The sequence below is a fragment of the Ammodytes marinus genome (genome assembly GCF_949987685.1).
Source record: "Ammodytes marinus genome assembly, chromosome: 14".
Classification (NCBI taxonomy): Eukaryota; Metazoa; Chordata; class Actinopteri; order Uranoscopiformes; family Ammodytidae; genus Ammodytes; species Ammodytes marinus.
Window position 1 is genome coordinate 17,600,749 of NC_137218.1, and position 13,132 is coordinate 17,613,880.

Consider the following 13,132-nt stretch of genomic DNA (forward strand, 5'->3'; position numbering starts at 1 on the left):
ACAATAATGTTTAGTAAAAAAAAAAAAAAAGAAAAAAAAAAAAAGGAGCAGGTCCTCCTGCTTAGACCAATACCGCTTTCTGTGAAGAAATTTTCAAATTAATCAATGATGTGACATTTGTTTTGCTTTGAGGAAAATTACAATCCAAATGTTTCATCTGTTTTGGCTTAAGTGCTGTATATAGCATGGCGCACATAGGATATGTCTCGGTCTCTTCCTCCGTCTTTCGCCTACATACACCTGTGTGCAGTTGTCTCCCTTACACTGATGAATCAGTCACTGGCAAATGGGAAACAAAGAAAACCCAATGGAGTAGATCTAAAATTATCTCTTGATGGAGCACATTTGGTAAGTGGTTGATTGTTGGTTCAGACACTGGAAATCTATTAAATCCCAAAATCTCCAGGAACATAAAAAGATGACAACACAATAGTCTATGGAGTTGACACTTGAGAAGTTTATCTGCTCAGATTACTAATGTCAAAATAGTTTTTTTGTCACAGGAGGGGGAAGAATTTGTCCATTTATTTTAAGCTGTTCTGTTAATATGAAGCCATTAATGCCAAAAAGTTAACTAGAAATAATGGACTCACGGAAGTGTTGAATATTTAAGTGGAGATAGTGTTACAGTAAGGGAAGTGATATTAGTGCATTTCAAAATGCAGGTTTCCCTACTTTACAACTGAAGTTTTGTTGACGTTTTTCACCATTTGAAAGAACACATCAATGCTATCTTTTATAGAATAATTTGAATGTTACAGAAGAAACAGACCTTCCTGCTTATTGACATATTATGCAAAGAAAAAAGCACCTTTTCACCAATAAACCATTTAGCCACTGAGCTGTATAGGGAAGGACTGGTCAAAGGCTGGGGCAGCTTTTCTTTTTAAACACTGTTCTCTTCCTTTTAACTTTCCCACATGATGACCACAGCTAAAGCCCTCAAATACCACAAGAACTCATTGAACCATAACATTCAAAACACAGATACACACCCAGAAAGCACCCACACCCCACCCACATAAAAGAGGAAGTTATGTATGCCCAGTTTAAAGCCCTGTTCCATTTATGTTTTCTGTGTACTGTTCCCTCACAATGACTCATGAGTGACCACATTCTTATCTCTTTAATGTTTATCCGTTTGCCCAAGACAAGTACAGCCTTTGAAAATGTGTAGGAGAAGAATACAAATGTCCAAATAAGGGGAAGATGTCATCCATGTCATTTATCATTCTGATAGGACGTGACAGTATTGACTTTTGGGGACACTGTTATTTGAACACATCTCTATATTGCTTTTTTTTTTCAAACAGCAATTGTAGGACTTTTATCATCTATCATTTTTTACATTGTGCACCTTTTGTAGCAAACTACAAAATGTGCAAAACTCTACCTAAAAAAAAGGTGAGCAACATTTCATCATGATCATTTGACTTAATAATATGAACTTACATCATGGTGGTCCGGCTCGGAAACCAAAACTGAGTTTGTTCACTTATTGTTGACAGAAACTTGATTTTCTTTGGTTTAGGACCGGTCATATCGGACAAAACAAGACGTCATCTTTGAACTATGTTATCACTATTTTCTGATATTCTATTGACTATTGATTGAGTGCTGTGTGATAAAACTGCACATTTTAGAGTGACCTTTTATTGTGACAAGCCTAAGTTACACCTGTCCAATAATGTTGCCGTCTAATCAGCACCTTGATATGCCACACCTGTCAGGTGGATGGATTATCTCAGCAAAGGAGTTGTGCTCACTACAAAGATTTAAACCAATTATGTGAACAACATTTGAGAAAAAAAAAGGTCTAGGATCTATGATTTCAGCACATGGAATAACTGGAGCAAAAACAAAGCATTTATATTTTTGTTCATCATAGTTCTTTATAATAGCAATTTGCTCACAGAGTCTATCAATTTGTAATCCTCCATTGTCATCCGTGCTTTAATGCCTCAGATGGTGTAGTACTGTACAGAGGACCACGTTGTCAAACAAGAGGCCATTCAAATAGAACAGAAGGAAACATGCTGCCGCCACCCATCCATCCATCCATCCATGTGGCTGGGCCCTTCCAACCCCCTGCTAACCCCTGGCTGTGATGCTGCTGACTGGGGTTTTACGATGACAGGCACACGGATAGGGGTGGGACTTCTGTGGGATGGGTGCTCCTCAGCTGACAAAGGCCAGGTTTCAAAGCCCATCTGCTGCACTAATGGGCAGAGCTAACAGTGACCCTTCCCCATGTGGAGCATCAACTAGAACAGTCCATTGTCCTTTAAGAGTGTGCCTGCCTGCCTGCCTTCAGAGTGACATCACCATCACTGCTGCGGCTTGGGCTCCACAGTCCAGAAAGTAGTACATCTCATCTCAATAGAAGTAATAATTGGGCACAGATTTTTTTTTCCCTACACCATCAAAGCCTTTAAGAGTTAAACTAGATATCATGATTAGCTCTCTTTATATTGGTTGATACAGACTTTAAAGCAATACCTGAATAACCGCAGCAAAACGCATGCATTTCTCCCCAAATTGAAAGCATTGCTCTGAGCATTAAGGAGCACTGCAGTAACACATTTTCGGCTGATTCGGTTTCCCCTCTCCTGAGCCACCCACTCAACACCCCGGTGACTAGCCTACACACTCCTGACAAACCAGCACCACATTTGTATGACCAGTCATCTTCATCAACGATGATCCACACACACAGTATTTGTCTATATATTGAACACTGCCACACCAAGCTCAGTTTTAAATCACATTCACAAAGAGGATAGGGGAAAAAGTTTCAAGATGCCACACTTGTCATAATATCTGGAATAAGTGCGGCCACATGGCAGAGAAAAGCGACAGAAAAATGCAAGTTAAGAAAAAAAAGAGGGGGTTGGGTGGGTGTGCGCACACCTACTCACAATCCACCTGCTCAAAATCACATGAAATCTGAAAAACCTAAAATTATTTATCCCCCCCCAAAAAAAACATTCATACATAGCCTACAATATCATCTCAAATTGAACATCTCCCAATTAAACACAATGCCAATTCATAGATTCATTCAATCAGTTGAAGTGTGTGGATATATCCCACCCAGTAGCGGACTCACCTGCGTCGCTGCTTGCTGCTGAGTGAAGGGAGCGTGTGCGTTGTGGGGGAGTGTATCTGAATGTGTGCGTCGATGCTGCAGGATAGCGGCACGCCGTCTCTCTCTTCTCGCCTTTGTCTGCTTTCAGTCTGAGAGCCCGGCCCGCTGCCTGCCTCACTGGAGGAGCCACTGGGTCCTAGAGCCAATGAGCCCTGGACCCGCCCACCGTGGAAACACTGGAGGTACCAGCAGCAGTGAGAGTGTGGGCTGGGGAGGAGTTGGCCATCAGTCTCATCAAAAGGTAAAAGGGTATTTAGAAAAAGCTTAAAGGAGGCTATAATTTTTTGGGGAGAAAGGGTGGTAGGTATTCTGGCATATGTACTGTACATGAGGAACCTTCTGTCTAAAGGTGAAAGTAAATGTTGTTTTTTGTTTTTTTCTCAAGGAATTAAAGGCGGAGTGAGTGATTCTGGAGAATGCTTGTTGTCAAAATCACTTTTTGTCACAATCAGGAAATATCTCCTCACGATCCGCTAACTGTCCGTAGACCTACAGTATGTGCACTGAAAACAATCCAGTGTTAATACACAGCCTAGACTGTGTAAACCCATATGTTGCTAGCTACGATGGGCCCCCTTTGTTTACATACCCTTTATTTTCATGCCTGTTTAAAGAGCCTAAGCTGTGTATTAACACTTTATTTCTTTTCAATGTTGACATGTAGCGGATAATGAGGAGATAATCACTGATTTTGACAACAAGTGTTCTCTAGAATCATTGACTCCACCCTTAATGATTTTTATTTTCTCATCGCCCTACAAGATTGTGTCTTTCTGTGTGTGTGTGTGTGTGTGTGTGTGTGTGTGTGTGTGTGTGTGTGTGTGTGTGTGTGTGTGTGTGTGTGTGTGTGTGTGTGTGTGTGTGTGTCTGTGTGTGTGTCTCTGTGTGTGTTTGCCTGCCTGTATTTGTGTGTGTCTGTGCCCTCCAATGAGTCCCCTTTGAGACAAACCACAGTTTGATGCTCTCGGTCTGGTGAAGCTCATTGTTGGTCAAGGATAAAAAGCTTCAATGCCACACAGTGCCTGTGTTTGACTTCTGGTTCCCCTTTAAGGAGTAATTCAAAGTGTTTGACCATGAGTTTGTAGTTCAAATATGAAACTCTATACTGCAAGTCAGTCATCAAAAAATGGAACATCAAGCTGGCTCACGTTCGTGACATATACGACAGACACGCATTCTCAACTATACTGCTTCTGCTTTCTTACTTTTTGCCTTTGACAGAACAGCTGCACTGTAGTCTGAAAAGTTGTCACGTGGCTTCAAAGAAAAGCGCATGAAAGAAAAGTTCTTGTATTTGGTCTCAAATTCCTCTTCTTTAGGATTCGTTTTGCATGTTTGCACTTAATGATAATATATAATGAATAGTAAAATTACAGATGATGGCCATGACAACCCATCGCAAAGGTAAATAGAGAACAAAATGCTTGTGGTGGATTTTGTTTGAACTCATGTGCGGTTTACAGTATATGATGGATGCAGGAAAAGTGTTGGCACATGGATAAGGTTTGTTTTTTTAAGATGCTCCACAGGGAAAAACTGTCAACATGAAAAAAACAAAACACCTCGGCCCCACAATGGTAATTTCTTCATATTGAGTTACAAGCTGGGGCTTTTAAACTTCTCTCAACCTTGTGGCCATGTAACCCACTTTAATAAAAAGGGCTTTGTGCTAGTTATTGTAGAGTGGTATGGATTTCAGTGCACGGCTCCGTCAGGCTAGTGGACACTCCGTTGGCCGTGACATACATCAGGGGAGAAAGGTGAGATGTAGGGCTGCGGAGGTGTCAAACGATACTCCCAAAAGGCTTGAACGTGGCGAGGATAACACAAATGTAACATCCTCTAAACAAATAAGCTCCATTGTTGTGAAATTCCTCTGACGGGGATGACTTATGGGCCTCAAAAAACTAGGCCACAATGCAAATGTAAAAGGTTGCATAAAGTTGATCTTATTTTCCAAGACCTGGGGTGATTGTGGGGCAAACAGAAGATGGAAATGTGTTCACGCGCCAAAACAACCCATCTTTGAAACACTTTTTTTTAAATGACTTAATGTTTCCAACATTGTGGGTAGCAAAAGTGTTTCAATGAACTCTGTGAACTGTAAAAAAAGAAATAAACAAAGATGGTGGCAATAAGCAAGTTCAGATTAGTTGCTATGTTGGTTCCTCCTGGCTATGTATGAAAAAAAAAAAAAAAAAAGAAAAACGTTTTTTTGAAGACGTTGAGTGATTTGTAAAGTTTTTCTTTTGACCTGCTCCCCTTGATTACCAATGTTTGAGCTAAGCTGACCTTTGCCAATTCCCATATTAAGAATGCAGCACAGTTACAGGAACGGTTTCTGTCACTTTTTTTCAAGCTGGAGAGGAAGGCAAAAAGCTAAAAATATACATTTTTTGAACTATTCCTTTAATTTTTGGGCTTTGGCATGGAGGATTAGTCGCAATACAACACACTATAATATGAAAGTAGGTCTCCTGTCTGTCTAGTATCTTGAACATGGGATTCCAATCGCTGAAGTTGTGAGAGATGTTAAGTTCTGTACTGTGTCCGTCTTGTTCATTAATAAGTTGATGCCCGAAACATCTCTGAGTAGCCCACTGCTTTTAAATGAGAAGACCAAATGAATAACAGGTTTCTGTTTATTGAAAGGGTCAACAAAAGATATTGACTCTTTTCACAGCAGGCTTCACTCTCTTTGTCATCTTCTGTTCTCCCCTGAGGCGTAAAAAAGCTTCACTTTAAAAACTCAGCTGTTGTTACATTCTGGAGCCTCTCCTTTGCATGTCACGCATAACTCTAATTCCCTACCCCTGATCTCCCCATTGGCCACTGCCCACTGCCACTACAGTCTGTCGGGGGGGAAGAAAGTGTCCATGCAGGGGGTAGTTTATGAGGCTGCGGGCATATGGCAAGAGGAGCAGATTTTGGATATTTTGCTCCCAGCCGGGTGCCGTGTCACACACAGTGTGTTTCATGCCAAAACTGATCGTGCGCTCTGTGACTTTCCAAATCTGGTCCCATCAATTCCTTTTTTTGGCATTGTTAGGAGTTTGAGATTTTTTTTTTAAGGTTATATGATTTGAAGAAAAGAAAGCTTCCTAATATCTGCTGTTTGGTCGTAAAGATTTTTTTAATACTCCCTACCAGCAGGATACAGTGTGACATCACTAAATTCAATGTTAATAGATGTTAGACATTGAATACATATCTACGTATATATATATCCCAATAACACAATAGAGTGTTTTCAGATAAACAAAACACATATACACATGCATGTTTGTCTTTCAAATATTACGGAGATCTCCATCTGAATTGGTGAAAGGATTTAAAGATGATAAAATTGAACTGAACTCAACAAGCTCTCCGGTATTCATTCTGTCAAATAAAGAGCCCATTAATAACAGGTCATTTGAATTTATTCAAATTCGGGCTGCAGAAATGTTCCGTCCTGATGTATTTTGGTAAAGCAGCTGAGTCACATTGTTCCTTCCTGTTTTAGTAATGACTAGCTTTTAATACCTATAGCCATAAGGTTGAATGTATTGAAATGCAAATGTGAACACATATAACAAACCAAGAACTGAAATACTTAATGCACATCTTTAGTATTACAAGTCAGTAGGATCATGTGTATTATAGGCGTGTGGCCATGTCCCGCAGTACAGTATATTTAGTAGATACAATGGATGTATTCAGAACCACACTGGCTAATATCTCTACAATTTAACCATATTCACTAAGTATTCATCATCATTCATTTTAGTTTCAGTGTGCAAACAAATAAGTGCAGTGATAATGTCCTAAAGTGTGCTGTGCTGGCTGAATGAGGTGGACTGCAGGATAAGCATAAGTGGTTCACAGCTGGTGTTTGGGGGAGGGGGGAGGGGGGGGGGGACACCAGAAAGGCCTGGCCAGAGGAGGGGTCTGGAGTTTGGGGCGGTTTGCCGCCATGACGACTGATGGAGGAGGAAGTAAACAGATGTCCACAAGCTGGCAGACTGGGCCCAGAGTGGTCAAGCCACTGAGAGACAGGTGGACATCCAGGAACTCAGTGGGACCGCAAAGTCAGTGTGAAGCCAAGCAGGGCTTTGCAAAATAGAAGGCAAAACACTGGAGTGTCTCATATAAATACATCCGCCATCGTTTAATTTTAACCGCTTAACACAAATAAGGCTTGTTGTATTTTTAATTGTATGTATCCCAGTGGGTGGAATTCAACAATGTCTACAGTCTACAGTTCCCATCATCAAAGTAAAAAAAAAAATTAGATGGTTTTACTGATCATGGCTCAAAATGTAAATATTGTACAACACCCTAAAGCTATAGTGCGTAACTTCTGTCACCACCATGAGGAATTCTGAGTAATTACAACTGTCAGTACATCTAAGAGGTAAGCCTGCGGAGATCACGCATGTATTTTATTCCTTCTAGTGTAAGTCTTGGTTTTTTCTTAGCATTAGAATCAACAACTGAAACATTTCTTGGATGTTCTTGGGATTTTTCTGAGCTCCTGCGCCAGTGTCAGGTGGTGACACCAGTATGTAAACGCTGCCATACTGAGAAATACAGAGAGAGTTTTGCCGAGCTGATTATTTGGCTACGGCTTGAATTAAGCATGCATTCATTTATATTATGCACTATAGCTTTAATCATCTTCATCAATGTAATTGCTGTCTCTTCCAATATCTGGTCATTTGAAATCATGTAAAGATGAGACAGTGACGATGACGCGGTGGGAAAGCCCTCATTGCAGCAGTCCAGATAAATCCATCACTGTCCTTCTCATAACCTACTTCAGCGTTTTGCAGAGTCACCGCAGCAGCAGTAGTTGTGAGAATAGACTTAGGAAAAGGGAAAGCCAGCAGCTTGAATCCCCTGGCAAGCTGCAAAAATCAGAGCGCAGAAAATGAAGGAGACATTCTGTCGCCTCCCCCTTAACGCTAACTGTCAACATGACATTGAACCAGGCACTTTAAACCCAGCTGCTCTCACACGCACTCGTATGCTGGCCTAGTGTGAATGCGCCCTTAGTTGCAGGAGGATACAATGAAATACTCACTTAAGGGTGGAAAAAATGCAAATGTCAGGATAACAGTTGAACAGGCTGAGGTTTGGTGACTTTGAGCGAACCCTATGTGCTCTGATGACAGTAATGTTCAGGATACAATGATAAATGTGCTGCCTCATGTCATTAGTGATGTGTTATTAGGTCAAGCAAGGATGGCTGACTTTTCCTGTGGGCCCTAGTGCCACCATGAGGTTGACATTTTTGGTTTTGAGTTAAATGTGAAGACAACTATTGGATAATTGTCAGTGAGATTCAGTACGCACATTCACGGGGGTACATGTGGTGTAGTGGTAAGTGCGCCAAAAAGAAAAGCCAAAAAAGTATCTTAAGTTTAAAATGTTTAAAAAATGTATATAGTACCAAAAGTAAAACGACCCAGTATGCTGCAGAATGGCCATTTTTTAGGATAATGTTTACCTTATCATTGGATTATAATTATTGAGGCATGTTTGTGTCACTTTAATGTTGCAGCTGGTAATGATAGGGGCTCAATAGACTATACCATTTTAAACATAAATAATTCATCATAATTCATTTGTTGATTATATGTTTTTTGTCAACGTTTATCTCTAAATTAACAACCAACTTTAATTAATTAAATTAATGTAGTGCAGTAGAACGTACCAGAAATTGGAATACCCAAGTAGAGTACTTAAGTAATAGCCTTAATACAGTTCACAGCTAATCTTTCATTTAGCACAAGAAACAGGTCAAAATTATGATTCACATGAGCCTGAACTGTACTTTATATCAGTGCTAATTAGCATATATTAGTACATGTTAACATAGTCAACTAGAAAGCTGAACACCAGGGGGGCGCCCTTAGCTCAGTTGGTAGGGCGTCCGTCCCCCAGCAGCAGAACCGGGTTCGATTCCCGCCCGCGGTCGTTCTCTGCATGTCACTCCCCTCTCTGCCCCATTTCACCTCTGTCTCGCTGCACTCTCAAATAAAACATAAAAATGCCCCAAAAAATATTAAAAAAAGAAAAGAAAACTGAACACTGTTAACGTTGCACTTGTTCAACCACTGCATATTAGCATTGTCTGTGGGACTTTGCATGTGGATGTTATCATTCAGTTAACAAGCTGATCCTATTTGTGTACTTCTTGAGTGGGTGACTTCAAGTAATTGGTTATATTACAGTATTTAAAAAAGTATCTGTGATGTAGCCTATAGTAAAAAAAATATATATAATAATAATAAAATACATAAAGTGGTTAAAATAAAGAAATTCGACAACACTGACATAATAAATGAATTAGAGAAAGTTATGTGGGTTATCATTCCTGATACATGATCCTGAGTGTCATGTCAAATTTTTAAATGAGGATAATCTGTTCACTCAGTCTGACCACAGCATGACTCGTGATGGGGTGATGTTGCTGTTACCTTAAAGAGGGAGGTGATGAGCGCAACAGGCCTCTGTAGCAATTGACAGCATCATTAAACAAGACCTCATCAGTTACCATGGAAGCCGATTCACAGCCGGAAAAACCCTGAGAGGCTTATTCTGAGCCTAATCAGCTGCAGCTGCAAGGTGCAACAGGGGATGACGTCATGTTATGAGCACTTTGCAAAGAAGCTTTAACTTCCTCATAGACACAATAAAACATAATTCATCATCATAGTTAAAGTATGTGCTGAATCACAGATGCAAGTCATCATCATGACTGTTCACTTTTTAAAATGCTCTACCCGTTTCCTACTTCCACCATCAGCTCATTCTCTTTACATCTTTGTTATTTTTTTAAAATCTAAATTGTAGAGAAAATGTTTTAACCAGCCATGTGACTTTTCTTATTGAAATAATACCACCTACATTTTTATATCACAATGAAATGAAACCAAACAGAAGGTTTGTTGGTGGGTGGCTCAGTGGATAAGTCAAAATTAGGGGGAGAGGATCCCAAACAGAAAAAGAAGAAGTTAAACGTGACCTGGATTTTCCTTTATGCCCTTTCAACTCGCCATGTGGGGAGTCTCCATTGTGCCGCCCCAAGTAGCTTTGTCTGCTCGGCAGATTTTCTAATGAGGGGCTTTTGGAGGAGGATGACAGAGCTCTCTGCCTGCTCAGTCGGGGAGGAGGAGGAGGAGGAGGAGGAGGAGGAGGAGGGGCGCTTCAAGGAAATGAGCAATGCTTCTGTCTATGGATTTGCTCTAATACTAGACTCCCCCTACTCAGATAAATGCCCTGCTGGCAGCTTGGCAGCTCCATAAGGACTGAGAAGGGTGGCATTAGTCTGAAACTGTCCTTATGTCAAGAAATACTGAAACCCTCTAATCTAGGCTCCAAATGATAGGGGTAGAATTAAACCAAACTGGGGGCAACAGAGGTGAAATTCAAAGTGTGTTCTATTTGTACTTTGCACTGGACAACTTTATTTGGATTGAGAACGATGTGCTAACGAATATTTACTTGTACTGAACAGCTTAAAGTAGTAGCTGCTTTCATATAAATCAGTGTCTGTGTTAGTGCCTCAACTTCTGGTTGCTGTAACAAACAAACAAACATAATTATCCCTTTTGGATTACATACAGTAAACTGGTCTCATCCTCATTCATTCACGTCATTTGGTCAATAAATCACTCATGACAAGCATCACATTTTAGAAGAGATTATTTTCTTTTTTGCTAATCAATGCTCCTTTAACCTTGACAAAGATTAGATTTAGTTAGCTAGAAGTTGTATGAACTAATGTGTGGCAGTCGAAAGATCAATGACAACTCCTTTAGTCCGACAAGCAATATGACGTGACAATTATGTCACTTCAAATGAATTATCAACATATCTAATTAATAATAGTCAATCAGTAATCAGAGCATGACCGGTACTTTATATATGATGACACTAGTTTCTTAGTTTATCCGTAGCTGCCAAAAAGTATCCCATCTTTATATATATATATATATATATATATATATATATATATATATATATATATATATATATATATATATATATATATATATATATATATATATATATATATATATATATATATATATATATATATATATATATATATATATATATATATATATATATCAGCTCACCTCTGGTGTAAATATAGAACAGCAAAACTGAAAAAGTTACAGGTAGCGTATAACGATGCGTTTAGGATCCTCCTTAAGCTTCCTAGATGGACAAGTGCTAGCTCCTTGTTTGTGACTAGTAATGTCCCCACCTTTCATGCTGTGTTGAGGAATTTAATGTTTAAATTTATGTGTCGACTTTTAGAGTCAAAAAACAAAGTAATAATTGCACTCACTGACACTAAACAGAGTGATACAAGGTTCTCCTCTGGGCTGTGGAAACATTGGAATCGATGCTTGTATGTATTTTAATTTGTGTTGTCATGTATTTGTATTGTCTTTTTATATGGAACTTTGAGTCCGGAATAAAGTATTCATTCATATATTAGGGCTGTCAAGCGATTAAAAAAATTAATCTAATTAATTACAGGCTCTGTGATTAATTCATCTAAATTAATCGCACACTTATATGACACTTTTATGCCTGTTTATAAACAACTGTAGGCCTATAGGCTACCGTTCGTCTCTCTCTCTCTCTCTCTCTCTCTCCGTCTCTCGTAACTTCTGTCTCCTCCCCTCAGCCAGGCTTCTACATTAAATATATTAAGGAACTACTAGCCCCCAAAGAAAAAAAACACAAAAAAACAAGCAGGCTAAATGACGCACACACACACACACACACACACACACACACACACACACACACACACACACACACACACACACACAAAGGAGGAAAAAAGACAGGCATATGCTAGAAAGAGTGAGAGGGGGCGGGTGTTCCGTTGAGACGATCGCAACTAGCAAACAAAAGTGAGACACGAGGAAGATTGAGAGATAGGCCTACTGTTTTGAACCTACATTGTTAATTAGGCACCCACTAAATCAATAATGCACAGACACTGCGAGAATAACATAAAACGTATTCCTACCTTCATGCTTATTTGCCCTTGGCCCCTTTACCCTGCTTCTTTCTTTACTTTAATCGCGTTCATTTTTCTGTGATTAATTAATCGAAATTAAGGCGTTAATTTGACAGCCCTAATATATACCATGCATTCAACCATGAGGGTATAAACCCAGAACAGCAAGAATCATGTTAGTACTAAATGCTTCAAAAGAGTCAAACAAATGCTGCTGCTGCATATTAAAATGTCATCTACTGCCTATCATCACACAAACCATGGCACTAAAATGTTATTAAAAAGTAGTACTAGCAGAGATAGTGTTGCTATTTTGTGGGCTACACAGCATCCATATGTCACATGTCTGCCATCTGCTGGGCCATTAACACATTACAACATCTACTTCAGATCTCTTTTTTTTCACACTAGAAGGATAGTTCAGATGTTTTGATACAATGTGTTATGGATTACCTTCTGTTCACATGATATCAATATCACAGTGTGTTAGTTAGACAATCTGGACTGGCCCTTTAATCCCGGATTGCATTATTGTCAATAAAAAGTAGTCAACATTAATCTTTGATCTTTGCATATTTTTTTCTAAGATGTTTTGGTTTACGAAATGTCTTTTATTGCATATCAGCTTTATCAGTGTAAAAAACTGCAAACACAGAAGGAATGTTCTGGTTGCCTTTGAGTCTGATATTAAGTAAACATATATTCATATTATTAATTCTATGATCGATTACTGGGCCTTTATTATCCTTATCCTCGTCTTGACGTTAACTAATTACTTTCATTTTTGCATATGAATGGTCTGCTTGCTGTCAACTATAATGAAAGTATGCCTCTTGGAAGCTTTTTCCTGACTTTAACTTGCTGAGGCTCTGAAAAGATGCTGCTGCCTCCAAAGAGCATTAACAAATCTGGTTTCCTAACTAGGCTTTCAAAATAAAAGCACCACAATTGAT

General features: G+C 39.3%; 1 protein-coding gene across 1 annotated transcript in view; it reads left to right on the top strand.

Moving 5' to 3' along the window:
* Positions 1 to 7,103: 7,103 nt before the first annotated feature.
* Positions 7,104 to 13,132, top strand: part of LOC307261015 (transmembrane protein 47-like) — a gene marked incomplete at its 5' end in the record, with an annotated part of 12,222 nt that continues 6,193 nt past the window's right edge. The window contains one exon of the mRNA XM_080041451.1: positions 7,104 to 7,218. Coding sequence (XP_079897577.1) covers positions 7,104 to 7,218 — 115 coding nt within the window. The remainder of the gene's footprint in view (positions 7,219 to 13,132) is intronic.